The 22,489-nt window shown below is 43.0% G+C and overlaps 1 protein-coding gene across 1 annotated transcript; it reads left to right on the top strand.

Annotated features, from left to right (window-relative positions):
* Positions 1-261: 261 nt before the first annotated feature.
* On the top strand, positions 262-21,631 carry LOC110539097 (lysophospholipase D GDPD3). Its single transcript, XM_021626072.3, has 10 exons — positions 262-1,942; positions 3,873-3,915; positions 13,464-13,599; positions 13,868-13,913; positions 15,489-15,607; positions 17,297-17,386; positions 17,591-17,724; positions 18,039-18,098; positions 18,214-18,265; positions 20,891-21,631. Exons 1-10 carry the CDS (start codon positions 1,804-1,806, stop codon positions 21,017-21,019), a joined length of 948 nt encoding a protein of 315 aa, XP_021481747.1. The 5' UTR covers positions 262-1,803; the 3' UTR covers positions 21,020-21,631.
* The last annotated feature ends 858 nt before the right edge of the window (positions 21,632-22,489 follow it).

The raw sequence follows: 22,489 nt of genomic DNA, 5'->3' as shown, positions 1-22,489 counted from the left end.
TTCTTGATGTCTTGTGGTCTGTCCTTCGTGGTACTGAATGGCAGTCTGGACAGCGTTATAGAAACATCTTAGGATGATAGTGAATTTTCCAGTAATATTAGCTGTTTAATGTGTCACAACATGCTTATCAGCGTCATCTCCCTCCAGTTCTCCTGTTCCAAGCCAAGTTGTATGTCCTGTTGGACAACAATTCCTACTCGTTTTCCTCCTTGGCATGTCTCTGCATGGGTTCAATGTTCTCCCACAGGGCTCAGCCTCTTTACTTCAAGGGTTTGGGAATAGGTAAAGCAAGGCTAGACTTGAGTTTAATAGCTAATGCAGGATTGAGTGACCGACCTGCATTTTGATATACTGGTTGGTTGCAAAGGGCACCAGACTGACTTACATCTTTTTTTTATAGCACCTGCTTCAACTGGACCTTGGATTGTGTGTGGCCATGTCAGTTGAGGAAGGAATGCTATACTGGGGAGTGAAAATATTATTTCTCTGGCATACAGGCTATGCTGTTGCTTCTCTCTGATTTATCTAGTTCAGTCACTTGTTTGCTACCTTTCAGCATTTTCTATTGATGTAAACAACGCTGTGGTATACAGTATTCTGCTGAAGTTGCATGCCTGCTTGTGAAAGTGCATTTACATAGCTTTTGACACCTATTCTTTGTTAAGCATGCCGTCTGTGTGTGTTTACATACACATCCTTTGTTAAATAAAAGGTGCCTGACGGCATCGAAACCTGCCATGTAGCAACGCTTGCTCTCACACTCTTTACCAGCCTATACTGTTAGCTCTCATATCTGTTGCTTGAGGTAGCACCCATTCTGTTATCATTACATTCATATTCCCACCCCTAAATGCATGTTGTTTGAGGTTTGCTTTTAGTGCATTTTATAGCCGCACTTCATGCAGGATAGTTCCATCATTTACATGATCACACACATGGTGAAAGAGGGAGTTTGTGTAACAAAAGGCAGTAAAGCCTGAGAGAAGAACAATATAGGCCACAGGGAAGGGAAAGCGAGAGAGAGAGGTGAGAGGCCAGCTCCTACTGACACTAGTATTTCATTAACTGATTTTACAGTTTTGTGTGGGTCCCAGTTCCACGGTGAGAGATTTTACAGAAGGAGCGAGCGGTAAAAGAGGGAGAGTGCGAAGGAGGTTAGGTTGACTACAAACAGAACCCATGGAGGGAAGGAGAGTAGCGTCAGGTGAGGTTATGAGTAATAGTTTTTCTAGGCATTCGAGTGAATCGAATGGGAGTGGGACCTTGTGAGACTTCCTTCAACTGCCTCCGTTGGCTGTACCAGTTTTTCAAGTCCTGTTTTTTCCACGTCACAACATTCTGTTCTAGGTGACCAATGGACTGGCGGAGAGAGAGAGAGAGAAAACGAATTATCAGAATAAGAGGCACAGTAAAAGTGGAGGACAGAAAGGGCAAAGAGATTTGTGTGAAAGAGACAGTCGAGTGAAGTTTAGAATATGAGCGGGTCAATTGAGTGTCTTTGGATGCACTCGAATAGGTTTTGGAGTGGTTCCTTCATCGGTTGTTAGTTACCAGTGTTATGTGGCAGCTTGGTGGGGGATAGCTGAAAACTATTCAAAGTATTTTATTACAACTTGCAGAACAAGGGGACTCAACTCTGGCAGGTTTTTTCCCATCAGCACTGCTGACACTTGTAGGCGTCCTATTAATTGTCCTATTAATTTTTTGTTAGTGTCTAGGAGGATCCAAGGACCTCTGCCTTTTGATACTGTGCCTAATTGCCTTCGGACACTTTTGAGGACTGTTTTTGGAGGAGAATTGATTATGGCCAGTTCCCTGTACTTTATCCTTCCGGCCCTAGGGGGCTACACCCTGACGTCGCTCTACCTGTTGAAGAACCCTCAGATCCTCCACAAGAAGAAACGGGCTGCCTTCCACTGCACCCACATCTCACACAGAGGAGGTAAGGAAGGAACAGCGGAAGGATGTAGTAGTCACCTTGCTTCTTCACCTTTCCTCTCTAACCGTTGATTGTGAATGGGCTGGACTAGTGAAAGTTGAATGTTTGGAGCATGTGGTGTAGCTGCAAGCAGGAGGGCTGAGTGACTTTATTGATATGACCCAGAGTCACACTGTATCTTGATGAATATGTTTTTCTGATTTGAGCTATCCACATTTCAAGTCTGTGGGGATCATAAAAAAGCAGGCTTATACAGTGCCTTGCGAAAGTATTCGGCCCCCTTGAACTTTGCGACCTTTTGCCACACTTCAGGCTTCAAACATAAAGATATAAAACTATTTTTTTGTGAAGAATCAACAAGTGGGACACAATCATGAAGTGGAACGACATTTATTGGATATTTCAAACTTTTTTAACAAATCAAAAACTGAAAAATTGGGCGTGCAAAATTATTCAGCCCCTTTACTTTCAGTGCAGCAAACTCTCTCCAGAAGTTCAGTGAGGATCTCTGAATGATCCAATGTTGACCTAAATGACTAATGATGATAAATACAATCCACCTGTGTGTAATCAAGTCTCCGTATAAATGCACCTGCACTGTGATAGTCTCAGAGGTCCGTTAAAAGCTCAGAGAGCATCGTGAAGAACAAGGAACACACCAGGCAGGTCCGAGATACTGTTGTGAAGAAGTTTAAAGACGGATTTGGATACAAAAAGATTTCCCAAGCTTTAAACATCCCAAGGAGCACTGTGCAAGCGATAATATTGAAATGGAAGGAGAATCAGACCAAATCTACCAAGACCTGGCCGTCCCTCTAAACTTTCAGCTCATACAAGGAGAAGACTGATCAGAGATGCAGCCAAGAGGCCCATGATCACTCTGGATGAACTGCAGAGATCTACAGCTGAGGTGGGAGACTCTGTCCATAGGACAACAATCAGTCGTATATTGCACAAATCTGGCCTTTATGGAAGAGTGGCAAGATGTAAGCCATTTCTTAAAGATATCCATAAAAAGTGTTGTTTAAAGTTTGCCACAAGCCACCTGGGAGACACACCAAACATGTGGAAGAAGGTGCTCTGGTCAGATGAAACCAAAATGTAACTTTTTGGCAACAATGCAAAACGTTATGTTTGACGTAAAAGCAACACAGCTGAACACACCATCCCCACTGTCAAACATGGTGGTGGCAGCATCATGGTTTGGGCCTGCTTTTTTTCAGCAGGGACAGGGAAGATGGTTAAAATTGATGGGAAGATGGATGGAGCCAAATACAGGACCATTCTGGAAGAAAACCTGATGGAGTCTGCAAAAGACCTGAGACTGGGACGGAGATTTGTCTTCCAACAAGACAATGATCCAAAACATAAAGCAAAATCTACAATGGAATGGTTCAAAAATAAACATATCCAGGTGTTAGAATGGCCAAGTCAAAGTCCAGACCTGAATCCAATCGAGAATCTGTGGAAAGAACTGACAACTGCTGTTCACAAATGCTCTCCATCCAACCTCACTGAGCTCGAGCTGTTTTGCAAGGAGGAATGGGAAAAAAATTCAGTCTCTCGATGTGCAAAACTGATAGAGACATACCTCAAGCGACTTACAGCTGTAATCACAGCAAAAGGTGGCGCTACAAAGTATTAACTTAAGGGGGGTGAATAATTTTGCACGCCCAGTTTTTCAGTTTTTGATTTGTTAAAAAAGTTTGAAATATCCAATAAATGTCATTCCACTTCATAATTGTGTCCCACTTGTTGTTGATTCTTCACCAAAAAATACAGTTTTATATCTTTATGTTTGAAGCCTGAAATGTGGCAAAAGGTCGCAAAGTTCAAGGGGGCCGAATACTTTCGCAAGGCACTGTAGAGCAAGAGTCTTGGAGCTGGATAGGACACTGATATTCTCTGCTTTTCTTCTGATCTGTGTTGTCAGGAAGTGGCGAGAGGATAGAGAGCACCATGGAGGCCTTCACACAGTAAGTGACCAACCCTAACCAAAACCTGACTTCAGATCAGTTACAGTGCTTATCATAAGTATTCACCCCCCCCATTTGATTTCTTCACATTGATTGTTTTGCAAAGTGGTATTAAATTGGATTTAATGTTGTTTTTCAACGATATACACAAAATACATTTATTTGTATTTTTTATTAAGTGAGTCAATGCATGTTAAACACCTTTGACAGCAATTACAGATGTGATTCTTTTGGGGTAAGTCTCTAAGAGCTCTGCACACCTGGATTGTGAAATATTTGCCCATTTATTCTTTTAAAAAAATACTTCAAGCTCTGTCAATTTGGTTGTCGATCATTGCTAGACAGCCATTTTCATGTCTCGCCATAGATTTTCAAGCAGATTTAAGTCAAAACCGTAAGTAGACCACTCAGGAACATTCACTCATTGGAAGCTGCTGAGGGGAGGATGGCTGATAATAATGGCTGTAATGGAGTGGTATCAGCCACATGGAAACCACGTCTTTAATGTGTTTGATACCATTCCATTCAACATTATGAGCCGCCCCCCTCCCTCGGCAGCCTACACTGCGATTCACTATCTTCTAGCTTATTGTCCGGCTGAAAGGTGAATTTGTGTTTGGTGAAAAGCAGACTGAACCAGGTTTCCATTCAGCCAGTACTCTCAGTACAACACAACTGTATGTGAGTCACACCCACGACTTCGATTGAATAACTAAAATCACGCCTGACAAGGCCTCTCTGAAACCCTTCAATTCTTCCGCTCTTCACATCGATGTCAGCAGGAATGATTCATGCCAAAAACAAACATCTTTGGAACATGAGGCTGACTTTTTGCCAACTAAACTGTCACTTTGTGGTAGCGGGTGCTCATCCGTTGAGTGCAAACCAGTTAGTTATTCTATGGATTGCTTGGCCTGGCTGTAGCAATGAGCAAGATGGCTAACACGACCAACACGATGAAAGCTAACAAACTGGGTCGGAACCATGCCCAAATAAATTCACCTTTGTTGTCTTGTATGTCTCAGCTCTGTACATTCTCTGGCTGCCATCGCTCAAATCAGTTTGTGTGTTGCCCTAGGGGACGGTTTCACTAACTGTGTCTTGCCCCCAGTTGGCACTGTTCTGCTAGTCCAAACCGCGGGTTCTCTTGACAATCGTGTAGCGTTCTTGAGGGGCCTTGGTGTTTCCGATAGTGTCTTCCTCTCCCGGTTGCTTGTACCTCGGCTGAGTCTGAGTTGCGGGACGCGGAGATGGTCTTTGGTTGGAGCAAATGTCTTGTCTCCCTGGGTGTGGTGTATGTGGTAGCTGCCTGCACCCAACCCGGCTCCTATGAGCTCTTGTCGCCGGTTACTGAAGGCTACTCAAAGAGAGGGCGGCCAGGTTCAGTGTGTACCCCCCCCCCCCCCCCCCCGCCACCTGTGTCTGCCTTGGTCAAACACTGCTTGCCTCTCTTCCCAGAATCTTTTTTAATGAAGGGTCTGGTCCCACCCTGGTGATCCGGTCCTAAGTAGACTTTCGAGACCGGGCTAGCTAAACATGCGCTGCATAGCGTGCTAGCCACATTGGCTAACTCGCCGCCGCGAGCTAGCTATTACTAGTTATTCCTGACGTCCCATGGTGGAGTTGCTTGGGTTGTTCTCTTGTTTGGTATGTGTAGAGTTAAGTCACTTGGCTATTCTAAACGGACCATGCTGCAGTCAAAGAGGCTAGCTAGCTTAGACTAAAAAGCTTATTGCCTAACGTCAGCTAGGATGCATAACTTCTGGCGTGTGAAATGTAGTAGATTTCCCCAAGCACATCCGGTGAGGAAACAGCCCCTGAGCACTTGGCTCAGGTAACACCCAGAACGATGGTCCTTGGCACGGGTGTGAGCGACCAATGCGCCCCTCCACAAAAACATTACTTTGACAACAGTGCCCCAACGTTTGGTTTACAGTCCAGACGAGGCACTACCTCAGCCCTTGCAGGAGCCCCCTTTTCCCTTTAAGTGGTTGTTGGTAGCAGAGTCAGGGGAATTAGCAGTGGTGGACACAACCTTGCTATTATCCCACACAAAGTCTCGTGGGCTGTCAAAAGTGGTGGAAATGGAAAAATAGATGGCATTCAGATTGCATTTCTGGCGTGCATACGTAGTGTCACCCTGGATCATGCCAATAGGGATGTCGGGGTACAAGCTACAATTTGTTGTGGCTTCCCCACACTTCTGCAGCATCTTCACTTCGACTGTTCACGAGTCCTCAGCGCCGGTTTTGAGCGAGGAAATATCCTCCTGTCTCCAGAAGCAGGTAATCTGAGTGGTTCCTATCTTGAAGATATAGTATTACCTTGTTCCGAAAAGGGACGGGACTGTACATCACATTCGAGACCTACGTGCCCTCAGCAAGCACCTCAGTCTATACAGTATATTCTGAATGTTCACGAGCCGCCGGCTATTACAGCAGATTGGCTGGTATTACACACATTCATGCTACTGTCCCATATTCAGTCTCTAGGATTCATAAGAAACCAGAAAAGAGCCATCTGACTCCATCTCAGCGCATTACGTTTTGGGTCACGAGCTAGACTCACTTGCGGATCACACTTTTATATCCCCATGGTGGGTGTCTGGGTTCCAGCTCTGCTTAGCCAAATTTTGGCTTCTGTAATGGAAGTCGTTCCCCTTCGGCTACTGTTGATGCGGCCCTTCCAGTGCTAAGTGCTAGCCACTCACCTTGATGCATCTCACAGCCTAAGCTGTTGCATCGGGTGTCCCTGTTAGGCCAATGGGTTCAGGCCCGGTGGTGGGACCCTCTGCTATTGTCAGGGGGCTCCCATGGGCTGAGTTGTATCCCGCAAGGTGTTCAAGACAGACGCATCCCCCGAAGGGCGCCGAAGTGCGCTATACGAAGGCAACTCAATTCGAAGGGTATGGACAGTGGTGCAGAGTGCACATATTTCCCCACTATCCTCATTTTGGGTGCAGATCTTTTATTCAGGTGGGACCCTATTTCTCAGCAGTGGAGGCTACACATCTGGGTAGTCTCCCAGATAAGGGCAAATGTTTGGCAGGGCCGACGTAGATCTTTATGCATCTCGAGAAAATGTGCATTGCCGACTGTTTTTCTCAACGAGGGACCCGAGCTCTCCATTGGAAACAGACACACTGGCGCACCAGTGGCCTTGGACCCTCCTTTACACATTTCCCCCAGTGGAGCTGATTCAGCCCACATTGGCGATTTTGCGCCTGGGGGGCTTGTCGTTGATTCTTGTGGCTCCCTGTTGACCCAAGCAACCTTGGTTTGTGGAGATTAATCGGCTGTTGGGTGTGGTCCTGTGGCAACTCCCGCTGCGCAGGGGAGTTATTTAAAGAACGTTTGGGATATTTGTGCTGCGGTGAGTTGGGCATCACCACACACTTTTATGAAGTTTTATCTCTTGGATGTCACTGCTCCCAGTTTTGCCCACAGCGTGCTTACAGCTCGGAGAATAGGGTCATTAGGAAGCACGCAGTGTGTGCAATACCCAGACCACTGGGCGGTCTGCCATGGGACATTTCATTTGGTATCCATTGGGCCCGGCTTGGGTTTGGATTCTAGTTCCCCATACTTGTGTAGTACGGAGAGTACTTGACTGAAAGGGAACTTAACGTTATAACTAATATCTACTGTCCTCTGAAGGAAGGAAACGAGGTACAACACCTGTTTGGCCCTGTGCTGCTGGTTCTGGGCTCAGTGAAGAGCAAAACTGAATTGAAACCAAAAATGTCCATTGGAATTTGGTTGTACTTTTAGATTATTGAAAGGGGCAAGTAAAACGCAAACGTCTTTCAACTCAAAGGTTGCGTGCTCGAATCTCATCACGGAAAACTTGATCATTTTAGCTAATAAGCAACTTTGTAACTACTTAATTTTTGTTTCAGCTACTTTGCAACAACTTAGCACGTTAGCTAACCCTTCCCATAACCCTAACCTTAACCCTTTTAGCTAGCTCTTCTCCTAACCATAATCCTTTAATTTAACTCCTAACCCTAATCTTAACCCCTAGGTAAAGTTTGCATTAGCCACCAAGCTAATGCTAGCCACAACAAATTGAAATTCAAAACATATCATACGTTTAGAAAATTTGTAACACATTATACCAATTGCAATTCTTAACATATTGTACACGTTGCAATTTGTAACATATAACAATTGTAATTCATAACATATCATACGAAATGGATGATGGACAACCACAAATGAATACATACCATATGAAATGTAACGTGTCATACGTACAGAATAATATGAAATGCTCTGAGACCAGGGTGCAAATACACAATTTGAAGCAACCACATGTTTAGCCATGGAGCGCGATATGATTGGCCATTGAAGGGCCAAGCCTCGACACACAAACAACTTGTTTATTCATCAAAACCCAGGCCTTTCGTGCCAACGGCAGCAACTGCACCGATAATTATGGTTGTGAAAATATAAAAAATATTTCTGACACAGCCCCGAACGAACCTACAGCGCTACGGACAACGCTAAGATGGACCATTGCGTTAGATTTGTTAAAATAGAGCCCCGTGTATCAATACACCCAGTCACTACAAAGATGCAGATGCCCTTCCTAACCCAGTTGCCAGAGAGGAAGGAAACCGCTCAGGGATTTCACCATGAGGCCAATGTTGACTTTAAAATAGTTAAGAGTTTAATGGCTGTAATAGGAGAAAACTGAGGAAGGATCAACAACATTGTAGTTACTCCACAATACTGACCTAATTTACAGAGTGAAAAGAAGGAAGCATTTACATAATAAAAAATATTCCAAAACATGCATCCTGTTTGCAACAAGGCAATAATGTAATACTGTAAAAAATGTGGCAAAGCTATTAACTTTTTGTCCTGAATACTAACTGTTATGTTTGTGGCAAATCCAATACAACATATTATTGAGAACCACTCTCCATATTTTCAAGCATTGCGGTGGCTGCATTATGTCATGGGTATGCTTGTAATCGTTAAGGACAGGGGAGATTTTCAGGGTAAAAAAATATACAGAACGGAGCTAAGCAAAGGCTAAACCTGTTTCAGTCTACTTATCACCAGACATTGGGAGATGACTTCACCTTTCAGCAGGACAATAACCTAAAACACAATGCCAAATCTACACTGGAGTTGCTTACCAAGAGACAGTAAATGTTCCTGAGTGGCTGAGTTACAGTTTTGACTTAACTCTACTTGAAAATCTACAACAAATTTGACCGTTTGAAGAATTTTGAAACTAATAATGGGCAAATGTTGCACAATCCAGGTGTGGAAAGCTCTTAGAGACTCACCCAAAGACTCACAGCTGTAATCGATGCCAAAGGTTCTTCTACAGTGTATTATACAACAGGTGGGTCTAATATCTTATGTTTCACTGAGTCATGGCTGAACGACGACACCGATAATATAGAGCTGGCTGGGTTTTCCGTGCATCGGCAGGACAGAAAACTTTGAGAGGTGTGTCTATTTGTCAATAATAGCTGGTGCGCGATGTCTAATATTAAAGAAGTCTTGAGGTATTGCTTGCCTGAGGTAGAGTACCTCATGATAAGCTGTAGACCACACTTTCTACAAAGAGAGTTTGCATCTCTATTATTCGTAGCTGTCTATTTACCACCACAAACTTATGCTGGCACTAAGACCGCTCTCAATGAGCTGTATAAGGCCATAAGCAAACAAGAAAATGCTCATCTATAAACTGCGCTCTTTTCTACCAGCATGTCACATGTGCAACCAGAGGGAAAAGAACTCTAGAGCACCTTTACTCCACACACAGAGATGCATACAAAGCTCTCCCTCGCCCTCCATTTGGCAAATCTGACCATAATGCTATCCTTCTGATTCCTGCTTACAAGCAAAAACTAAAGCAGGAAGTACCATTGACTCACTTAATATGGAAGTGGTCAGATGACACGGATGATATGCCACAGGACTGTTTTGTTAGCACAGACTGGAATATGTTCTGGGATTCATCCAATGGCATTGAGGAGCATACCACCTCAGTCACCGGCTTCATCAATAAGTGCATCTACGACATCATCCCCCACAGTGATCGTTCGTACATATCCCCACCAGAAGCCATGGATTACAGACAACATCCGCACTGAGCTAAAGGCTAGAGCTTCCGCTTTCAAGGAGCAGGACACTAATCTGGACTCATAAGAAATCCCACTATGCACTCAGACGAACCATCAAACAGCCAAAGCATCAATACAGGACTAAGATTGGGCCCCTCATGATGAGTCCCCTCCTGTACTCCATGTTCACCCACGACTGTGTGGCCAAGCACAACTCCAACACCACTGTTAAGTTGCTGACTACACAACAGTGGTAGGCCAGATCACCAACAACGATGAGACAGCCTATAGGGAGGATGTCAGATACCTGGCAGTGTGGAGCCAGGACAACAACCTCTCCCTCAATGTGTACTGACCGTGGACTACAGGGAAAGGAGGGCCGAACAGGCCTCCATTAACATCAACGGGCTGTAGTGGAGCGGGTCGAGAGTTTAAAGTTCAAGACTCCAGTCACCCAACTTTTGTTTCTACACTGATGCTACTCGCTGTTTATTATCTATGCATAGTCACTTTACCCCCTACCTACAGTGGGGCAAAAAAGTATTTAGTCAGCCACCAATTGTGCAAGTTCTCCCACTTAAAAAGATGAGGCCTGTAATTTTCATCATAGGTACACTTCAACTATGACAAATGACAAAAAAAAATCCAAATGACAAAAAAAATCCAGAAAATCACATTGTAGGATTTTTTTATGAATTTATTTGCAAATTATGGTGGAAAATAAGTATTTGGTCAATAACAAAAGTTTATCTCAATACTTTGCTATATACCCTTTGTTGGCAATGACAGAGGTCAAACGTCTTCACAAGGTTTTTACACACTGTTGCTGGTATTTTGCCCATTACTCCATGCAGATCTCCTCTAGAGCAGTGATGTTTTGGGGCTGTTGCTGGGCAACACGGACTTTCAACTCCCTCCAAAGATTTTCTATGGGGTTGAGATCTGGAGACTGGCTAGGCCACTCCAGGACCTTGAAATGCTTCTTACGAAGCCACTCCTTCATTTTCCAGACGGTGTGTTTGGGATCACTGTCATGCTGAAAGACCCAGCCACGTTTAATCTTCAATGTCCTTGCTGTTAGGAGGTTTTCACTCAATCTCACGATACATGGCCCCATTCATTCTTTCCTTTACACGGATCAGTCGTCCTGGTCCCTTTGCAGAAGAACAGCCCCAAAGCATGATGTTTCCACCCCCATGCTTCACAGTAGGTATGGTGTTCTTTGGATGCAACTCAGCATTCTTTGTCCTCCAAACACGATGAGTTGAGTTTTTACCAAAAAATTATATTTTGGTTTCATCTGACCATATGACATTCTCCCAATCTTCTTCTGGATTATCCAAATGCTCTATAGAAAACTTCAGTCGGGCCTGGACATGTACTGGCTTAATGAGGGGTACATGTCTGGCACTGCAGGATTTGAGTCCCTGGCGGCGTAGTGTGTTACTGATGGTAGGCTTTGTTACTTTGGTCCCAGCTCTCTGCAGGTCATTCACTAGGTCCCCCCGTGTGATTCTTGGGTTTTTGCTCACCGTTCTTGTGATAATTTTGACCCCACGGGGTGAGATCTTGCGTGGAGCCCCAGATCGAGGGAGATTATCAGTGGTCTTGTATATCTTCCATTTCCTAATATTTGCTCCCACAGTTGATTTCTTCAAACCAAGCTGCTTACCTATTGCAGATTCAGTCTTCCCAGCCTGGTGCAGGTCTACAATTTTGTTTCTGGTGTCCTTTGACAGCTCTTTGGTCTTGGCCATAGTGGAGTTTGGAGTGTGACTGTTTGAGGTTGTGGACAGGTGTCTTTTATACTGATAACCAGTTCAAACGGGTGCCATTAATACAGGTAACGAGTGGAGGACAGAGGAGCCTCTTAAAGAAGAAGTTACAGATCTGTGAGAGCCAGATATCTTGCTTGTTTGTAGGTGACCAAATACTTATTTTCCATCATAATTTGCAAATACATTCATTAAAAATCCTACAATGTGATTTCCAGGATTTTTTTTTCTCATTTTGTCTGTCATAGTTGAAGTGTACCTATGATGACAATTACAGGCCTCTCTCATCTTTTTAAGTGGGAGAACTTGCACAATTGGTGGCTGACTAAATACTTTTTTGCCCCACTGTACATGTACAAATTACCTTGACTAACCTGTACCCCCACGCATTGACTCGGTACCAGTACACCCCCTACATTATAGCCTCATTATTGTTATTTATTGTGTTTTTAATTTTTTACTTTAGCTTATTTAGTCAATATTTTCTTAACTCTATTTCTTGAACAGCATTATTGGTTAAGGGCTTTGTAAGTAAGCATTTCACGGCAAGGTCTACACATGTTGTATTTGGCGCATGTGACAAATAACATTTGATTTGATTTGAATCCTGAATGCTGATTGGTTAAAACCTCATTCAAGCCAGTGTATATTCCATAAATTACCACCAGTTAAATCTATGATGTTAAAATGCCTATTTACCATGTTCCATCTGGCTGCGCAATCAACTGTCTCAACTGGGCCATGCAATTATAAACTTGAAAAAAAAAAAAAGCATCTAGACATTATCTCACATTTCTTTTAGATTAACATTTTGTTTTCAACAAATAAATGACACTAGAAAGCAACTTAAACAAATGCAAATTAAGCTAATTTGCTATTATTCTGGCTGCACTGTTTGACATGACTGTAAATTAGCCGTAGTTGGCTAGCTAGAATGCAAGGGATAAGAATGTTGCCAGCCACTATGGTAATGGAACATTTAGAACGAACGACTAGAACAATTTGGAACAAATAGACTGAACAACTGGGTTGAGTCTCTGGCAACCAAACCGATAGAAGAAATGACCAGCCGGCTTGGATAGCAACCCTAGATTTGTATCGGGACTATATCTTGTGGACGGATCAAATAGTATGAAGAAATTCATCAAAATAATTTTTTTAATGAAAATATGTCAATCATTATTTGAATATGTTGGTAACCCGTTGTATAAAAGTGATAATGCCGGTGTTTGGAGGATACATTGGCACAGTTTGCCGGTCCTCGACAAACACCCATGCCAATATACCCTCCAAACACCGCCATTATCACCTAATTGACTCAGGGGTGTGAATACAGTACTTATGTAAATGTTTTGGCGGTGTTTCAAATCGGTGAGCAGCTGCTCGTGTGGACATTGTCACAAAGCCACACCCGTCCCACTCATGTTAGAAGTTCAGAACTAGAAAGTGTAGGCTGTATAGAAATAATGAAACTCATATTGAAAATCATTAAACAAAATATATCAACCTAATCGATATGTAGATTGTATCACACATATCACACATTCTAGTATTGGAACTGTACTAATGTGCCAGTGGCACAATATAATGATGCCGGGTGCCAGCTCTAACGCAGTTCCACCTAAGACACCATCAAATCAACAGCTATGCGGGTGTCAGCATTTAACCCCCCCCCCCCCCACCCTCAGTGCAGTGGAGCAGGGTACAGGAATGCTGGAACTGGACTGTCACCTGACCCGGGATGGTCATGTGGTCGTGTCACATGATGAAAACCTCCTGAGGCAGACCGGCCATGATGTCACCATCTCCTCCCTAAACCTAGAGGTCAGAGGTCAAATGTATATTAAAACCATATAAATGCAATGTTAAACTCTCCTTGATTGTTGCTTGAACGCTCTTTGTGGTACCTTAGCTACTCTGACCTGAATGTGTATATATTATAATATGTGTACATGTAGGCCCCCCTTTTTAATCTGTTCCATACAACTTAAGTGTTTATGAGCTTTTATAAGCGGTTCCATACAACTTAAGTCAGTAATGAGACAGTTCATTCATTTTGTATTATACAATACTAATTGTGTTTTCTTTTCAGGAGTTACCCCTGCAAAAGGACAGACTGGAGGTCACATTTTATGCAGGTATCCACTGTAATACATACACACACGCACTACATGGCCAAAATGATGTGGACACCTGGTCATCAAACATCTCATTCCAAAATCATAGGCATTAATATGGGGTTATTCCCCCCTTTGCTGCTATAACAGCCTCCACTCCTCTGGGAAGGCTTTCCACTAGATGTTGGAACATTGTAGCTGGGACTTGCTTCCAATCAGCCACAAAAGCATTAGTGAGATTGGGCACTGAAGTTGGGCGATTCCAATAAATCCCAAAGGTGTTCAATAGGGTTGAGGTCAGGGCTTAATGCAGGAGGCACAGAATCATCTAGAATGTCATTGTTTGCGGAAGCGTTAAGATTTCCCTTCACTGGAACTAAAGGGCTTAGGTTGAACCATGAAACAGCCACAGGCCATTATTCCTCCTCCATCAAACTTTACAGTTGGCACTATGCATTGGGGCAGGTAGCGTTCTCCTGGCATCCGCCAAACCCAGATTTGTCTGTCTGAATGCCAGATGGTGAATTGTGATTCATCACAATTGCTCCAGAGTCCAATGGCGGTGAGCTTCACACCACTCCAGTTGACGCTTGGCATTGCACATGGTGATCTTAGGCTTGTGTGTGGTTGCTCGGCCATGGAAACCCATTTCCCGATGAACAGTTATTGTACTGATGTTGCTTCCAGAAGCAGTTTGAAACTTGGTAGTGAGTGTTGCAACCGAGGACAAATGATTATTACGCGCTACGTGCTTCAGCCCTCGGCGATCCCGTTCTGTGAGCTTGTGTGGCCTACCACTTGGTGGCTGTGCCATTGTTGCTCTTAGACGTTTCCACTTCCCAATAAAGACACTTACAGTTGACCAATGCAGCTCTAAAAGGGCAGAAATGTGATGAACTGACTTGTTGGAAAGGTGGCATCCTATGACGGTGCCACATTGAAAGTCACTTCAGTACGGGCCATTTTACTGCCACTGTTTGTCAAAGGTGATTGCATGGCTGTGTGCTTGATTTTATACATCTGTCAGCAACGGGTGTGGCAGAAATAGCCCAATCCATTTATTTGAAGGGTGTCCACGTACTTTTGGTGATGCAGTGTATGTCTCGATCAGACCAACCTTGTCATTGCATCAATGCCGCGTAATAATTTCAATAGTCTTTTTCTCCCATTATGTAATCCAATGTTTTTTTGTGGCTAAGTGTGCAACTGAAAGTTCAACATTCATCTTTTGCTACTATTTCTTTCAAGCCTAAGCATACAATTGTATGCATACCTTGCACCATACAGAACACACTGCAACTGCCTCTGCAAGACAATTCCATTGGAAATTAATGTACTTCTGGTGTACCAAAATGCAATAACGCTGTCGATCTAATCGAGGTAATACACACACACACACACACACACAGATGCACACATTCATCCACCCTACTTCTCTGACAGAAGTGGGTCGATGGCATAGACAAAAGCTCCATGTGAGGTTTTCGCACCAATGTGTGCGTATATGCGTCCGTGTGTGTGTGGATTATGATGACACTCACTACCTCACCCTTCTCCCTCCCATCCTCTCCCTTTCTTCTTCCGTTCCCACACCAGGCCACTACAGCACCGGTACAGACAGGAAGTTCACCCTGTTGGAGGAAGTGTTCAGGAAGTTTCCTAAGATGCCAGTCAACATCGAGATCAAAGAGGACAACAGCTTGCTGATGGAGAAAGTACAGGACTAAGCTGAATTGAATCAAATCCAACTTTTTAAATCAAATTTCAACTTTACACTTTTACATTGTTTTAAAGTGACCCCGCTTTATTTACAGAATATACTTTATAAATATGTCTGCGAGCAACAATGAACGGGTTCACAGGATGACAGAAAGGAGACAAAATAGTTGGATAACAAAGCAAGCACTATATCATGTAGGAACTATATTTATGTGCAAGCTCCTGAGTGGTGCAGCGGACTAAGGCACTGCATCTCAGCACAAGAGGCATCATTGCAGTCCCTGGTTCGAATCCAGGCTCCATGATTGGGAGTCCCATAGGGTAGCGCACAATTGGCCCAGTGTCTGGGCTTGGCCGGGATAGGCCATCATTGTAAATAAGAATTTTGTTCTTAACTGACTTGCCTAGTTAAATAAAGGCTCAAAGTAAAATGTGAAATCAGTGAAAGCATTACCATGGTTCGTGAGAATATTTTTAAAGTATTTTTATCATTAGCATATGTGCTATGCATTTATAGGTACAGTGCAGCCATATTTGAGTACAGCAACTAAAACCATTAAAGACAGATGTAATGAGTCTAAATACAAAATCTGGACTGAATCTGACTTAAGGTTAATTTTAACGCTTATTTTACCAGGTAAGTTGACTGAGAACATTCTCATCAACAACCTGGGGAATAGTTACAGGGGAGAGGAGATGAATTAGCCAATTGTGAGCTGGGGATGATTAGGTGGCCAGATTTTTAATTTAGGACACTGGGGTTAACACCCCTAAGTGCCAAGGGATCTTTAGTGACCACCGAGTCAGGACACCCGTTTAACGTCCCATCCGAAACACATGCACCCTACACGGGAATGTCCCCAATCACTGCCATAGACCAGAGGAAAGGGTGCCTCCTACTGGCCCTTCAACACCACTTCCAGCAGCATCTGGTCTCCCATCCAGGGACGGACCAACCAGGAACAAGCATCAGAAGCAAGCCAGCAGGGGGATGCAGGGTGGGATGCTACTGGTTTTCATGAGGAGAAGATGATTGCAGATGATTTTGAGCACAAGTGTTACATGTGCCAAGAATGCGTTGTTAATAGTAACCTTGTTTTTTGAGTAATCAATGCCAATTTCATTGTGGTTCATCTTAGAGACGTCCATGATAGCAGTTTCAGGTTGATAGGCCATTGTGAAGTGGGTTTACAAAGGATGTAAATGGACACGTAAAATCTGATTTTTGATTGGTCATTAACCAATCCTCTAGCTCGGCGTTATTTGGACTTGTTGTTCATGACAATGCATTTTTGGAAGGTTTTCCAAAATTCCCAAGATGGATGAACAAAAATATCCTGACAGGCCTTGTGGGTCCTTGTGGCAAATTTGTTCAGCATGAGGAAAGACACTTAGGTCAAACAGGGCAATGGATATGAGGGTTTAAGTGAGACCGCTTATAACAGTGCCACCTATAGGCCAATCAGTTTCCGTGTGCCAAATTAGAAGAAAAGTGACCAATCTATGCTTGAGTTATTTGACCATGTCAGGGAAACAATTATGTACGAATAACAATAGGTTTCACAGATTTGCTGAATGGCTAAGTCACAGGCAACGAATAACTCAAATAACTCTCCTCACCGGTCTCCGAACATCTCTCTTCCGTCTCTCTCTTCTCTCTCCATACCTTCTTCTGTCTCTCTCAGGTGTCCAACATGGTGAAACAGTATGATAGAGAGAACCTCACAGTGTGGGCGACTGTAGACTCTACCATTATGAAAAAGTGCCGCAGAACTGTAAGTGTCATCTAGGGGGAGATGCAATAAACTGAACCAGGGGTCTCTAACTCCTGTCCTAGAGATACATTTTTTCTTGCACTCTCTCAACCCACCCTCTCTCTTCCCTGTCCATCCTGCTCTCTTCTATCCCCATTCCTCCATCTCTCACTCACCTCTCCTCCCCTCCCTCCCTCTCGCTCTGCTCTCCCTCTCTCCTTGTAGAACTCCACCATGCCCTATAGTTTCAGCATGAGACGAGGGCTACAGCTGCTCCTCCTTTACTACAGCGGCCTGCTGCCCTTTGTACCGCTGGGGGAGAGCTTCTTGCAGTTCTACCTCCCCCGCATTATCAACAGGTTTGTGTGTGTGTGTGTGTGCGCGCGCGCCATGTGTGTTTTTTTGCGTATTGGTTTCAAAGTTCATGTGCTGATACAGTACCCATCTGCCTTCACCATCATCTGCCTTCAGCATCATCTGACTTCAGCATCATCTGTTATGTCTGTGCATGGATGTGTGTGGTCATATGTTTATCTTTGAGTATAGGTGCACACGGATGTGTGGTGACAGAGAGCTTTCTATCGTTCTTTCTGTCTGGCAACCCTGTGTGTGTGTGTGTGTGTGCGCGCGCGCCGTAAATTGTAACTATCTAATCTCATTCTGTTTGGTGCAGGACATATATTCCTGAGGAGCGTCTTCTGAAGAACAGAATGGTCATCTATCTGATAGAGAAGTGGGTACATTTACTACAGTAACAAAGCAGTTCCGTTTCCCTACTAAAAGCAACAGACCATATATAAGCTTTGATAAAAGATTAAACCACCTGAAAATGTTTCATGTTGTTCCAGATTAACGATGAAGAAGAGTCTATTCAAACATCTGGCCAACAGAGGAATTCAGGTACAGAGCAAGCATCATAATCATCATTACTGTTAGCATCTTTATCATCATATTTGTTACTTCCATCACTTCCTAGCCCCTTCTGCTAACTTCTACCTCTTCAGTATGTCATGGCCTTCAGTAGGCTCAGCAGAGCTCCTGTTACAGCCCACTTTCCCTTATCCAGCCCTTTAAGAACTGTAGACACTGTGAGTGTGTAGGGCAAGGGGCAAACCTAGGAGGGGGTTCAATCCAGCCCGATTTTAGTGGAATTTCTCTGTTATACTGATATATGTTGGGCTTTTGGATGATCAGTGGGCAATGGCCGGCCCCCCCTACCAAGATGGGCTGGCCCGGTTTTCTGATAGACTGAGGCAAACTCACATTCAAAGTCAAACATCAGCAAAGAGACCTGCTCCGACTCTGTCATCAGTTAGACAGCCAAGATCATGGGATGTAAAATATGGAAATTTGTCACCTCACTCAACACTTCATATTTTTTGGGTGGCTGACACGGAACCCAAACCGGCTGCGCACGTGCGCCATCGTGCGCTATCGTGCATAAAAAATTGTTTTCCCCCTACACCAAACGCAATCAAGACATGCAGGTTAAAATATCAAAACAAACTATGAACCAATGACATTAATTTGGGGACAGGTCGAAAAGCATTAAACATGTATGGCAATTTTTAGCTAGTTAGCTTGCACTTGCTAGCTAATTTGTCCTATTTAGCTAGCTTGCTAATTTGTCCTGGGAAATAAACATTGAGTTATGTTACGTGAAATACACAATGTCCTCTACTCTCGACAATTAATCCACACATAAAACGGCCAACCGAATCGTTTCTAGTCATCTCTCCTCCTTCCAGGCTTTTTCATCTTTGAATTTATATGGTGATTGGCATCTAAACTTTCATAGTATTACCACGACGACCGGCAAAATAGTTCGTCTTTCAATCACCCACGTGATAACCAATGAGGAGATGGCATGTGGGTACCTGCTTCTATAAACCAATGAGGAGATGGGAGAGGCAGGATTCTCAGCGCGATCTGAATCAGAAATATAAAGGGGTTCTATTTTAGTCCTTGGCATCACAGATGTTCGTTGGCGCAATAATTGAATAGCATGGATTTCTAAATGTATTTTGCAAAGCTTGCGCACGCGACGTGTCCTGTCTGGTCAGCATGTGAAACCAGGATTTGGTCAAACAGTAAAGTGCATTATCCTCATAATTCCTGTAATGAAAGTGTCTGTCCTCCCAATGTGCCTGTTACCTCCCTGGGGCCTGCTGCTGCAATGAGCAGCAACTCACCTCACTCCCCATGCGCTCGAGAGAAATTATTTCTAAACGTACAACTAGCTTCATCCCCTTGTCCCTGTCGAAGAGAGGAGGGTCTCAGCTTTCTGTAGGTATAATTATTTATTTCTCAACTCTCAATATTCAGCTCAAACGCAACTATTTTACATCCAAGATATTTGATATGGCTATGAGATATACGTTTTTTTAGCACATAACATTTAATGTTGGATGAATACTTAGCTACTAGCATTGCGTAATATATTTAGAGTTAGAAATGTAGTTAAAGTGCTTTTTCTAACACAGTTCCACCTCCGACACCGCCAAAACAACTGCTATGCGGGTGTTGGCTAAAGCAGAAGAAGCACAGTGACAGCAGAGAATATGATGAGACAGATTGACAGAAGGGGCCTGAATACTTTCTAAATGCACTGTATGGGTGGCACAAAATGGGATATGGGTGAGGGGAATGGGGGCGGGTATATGCAAATTTCAATACTGTAGTTCCTCATCACCTCTTTGAAGTCACGTAGATCACATCATTACGCTCTTTTTGTTTACAAAGCCCTGCTCCAGAAACTTCCGACTTACCTAACATCACTGTTAAGATTTAAAATGATAAGTTATCAAACCCGTTCAGGGTTGGTTAACTCAGGAGACTCCTTTGGTATCCAGATAGTTAGGTAAATCAGCCTTTAATTACCTTGCACCTTACTTGTGGAATGATCTACAAATACATTTAAAATTTTGAGGAATTTGTGCCGCTATGGCATTTCAAGCGGTTGTTTGTTAGGGAACATTTTTACTGAAGAATGCGTCTGTTTTTTTGTTTAGCTTTTTGTGTATTGTTGTATATGAACGTGTAGTTTAATGTGTTTAGTTGTGTATTGTGATGCTTATACAGGGCTCATCTGGAAAAGGGACTTTGGTCTCAGCATTGACTCCTTTTCAAAATAAAAGTTAAATACAAAAATTGTATTTACTATAGTTTTAAAGTGTTGTGTTTTTGCGGACATTACTGTAGTATTTACTACAGTGCTTATTTTTACGGATAATACTGTAGTATTCGCTATAGTATAGTATTCTATACTATACTATAGCGAATACTACAGTATTATCCGTAAAAATAAGCACTGTAGTAAATACTACAGTAAAGTATAGTATTCTATACTATACTACAACATTATAAAGTAAAGGTACTACACATGATCGAGGGATACTACAGTGCGTAGTACAGTATTCTACAGTAAACAAAAGTTTACTATACAATTCTATAGTAAGTATTGTAGTATTTTATAGTAATCTGTAGTATGTGGGATAACTGACATCTGGCCCTCTCTGTCCTCAGGTGCACCTGTTCGTCTGCAATGAGGATCCGGACATCGAGGCGGCGTTCGAAGCAGGAGCCACAGGCGTCATGACAGACTACCCCACCCTCCTGACTGACTACCTACACAGACACAGGAGTCAAGACTGACAGCCCAAACCTCCAATCACACTACTGATTCACAAACAGGGTTCTTAACTGATAGCTCAAGCTACCTATCAAGAGACCACCACTCGTACGTTGTTTATCACTGAAATAAATCACACTTAAATCGCAATTTTCCTTCACAACTCCGGTCTCCACCAATGAGCAAAAGGACAGCTCTGTAAGGAAGTTGCCTGAAAAGCACAGATCCAAGACCAGCGTACCTTTCACAAATCCCAACCTTGACCAATAGAGGGAAAAACACTAAACCAATCTCTGATCAATGTCTTTAGGCAACTTCATTCCATCTACACAAAAAGATGTCACTTACACTTACTGCCTTTTGGTTAATGGATTGTGATCATATATTGACACTGTTCACCTCTCTCTGCAACCTCTCTGCAACCTTCCCAAACCCTAATGGATCTATCAGTGGCCATCTGGATGTTGTTGGGGGAAAAGGGATTTCTTTAAGTCTATATCCTTGACGGTTTCCCATGGTATTATGACGTTTACATAATGGAACTGACTTTTGGGGTCTTTATGACAGCCTATACAAATTATATGTTTATCAATGCAAAGATGATTTAAATACATACTTGTATAGTTTTAAGTGTTCTCAAGACCAGCCTCCATTTGTTTATACCACTGGAAAATAACGGCTTCCTAAACACATACACACACACAGTATTTATGTATTTACTTGTTTCACTTCCTCATTCTCTCGGCCCAGGAAATGATCAAAGTCCGCTCATATTTCTTAACAATAATCTACCAGCCAGGTCTCAGTGGGAAACAAAGGCTGCACTTTCCTGACCTGGTTCTCTGTGTGTTGCATGCAGTATAACAAATAGGTTAACGGAATAAGTGGATTAATGGAATAAGTGGATAAATTTCATACACAACTCTTTAGTGACATGGTAAAAGATTATGAAGACCTTGTCCTTTAGACTTCGGAGAAATAGGGCTTCTGTGACGCACACAGCGGCCACAATGAATAAGAGTTGGAAACACAGGGCACTGGACTGGTTCATCTAAATCTAGATAAGAATATCAGACTTGAGCGTTAAGTACAAGTCAGACCTTTAGCTAATGTAATTTTCTAATAATGTAATAAAGTTTAAGATGTACAGTACCTGTCCAAAGTTTTAGAACACCTAATCATTCAAGGGTTTTTCTTTATTTTTACCATTTTCTACATTGTAGAATAGTAGTGAATACATCAAAACTATGAGATAACACATGGAATCATGTTGTAACCAAAAAAGTGTTAAACAAATCAAAATATTTTTTGTATTTGAGATTCTTCAAAAATCCACCCTTTGCCTTGACAGCTTTGCACACTCTTGGCATTCTCTCAACCAGCTTCATGAGGTAGTCACCTGGAATGCATTTCAATTAACAGGTGTGCCTTAAAAGTTAATTTGTGGAATTTCTTTCCTTCCTTATGTGTTTGAGCCAATCAGTTGTGTTGTG

The sequence above is a fragment of the Oncorhynchus mykiss genome, chromosome 12 (assembly GCF_057628025.1).
Source record: "Oncorhynchus mykiss isolate SJ-2025 chromosome 12, ASM5762802v1, whole genome shotgun sequence".
NCBI classification, from domain to species: Eukaryota; Metazoa; Chordata; class Actinopteri; order Salmoniformes; family Salmonidae; genus Oncorhynchus; species Oncorhynchus mykiss.
Note: the sequence above shows the minus strand (reverse complement) of the source record. Positions and strands in the feature narration are given on the sequence as shown.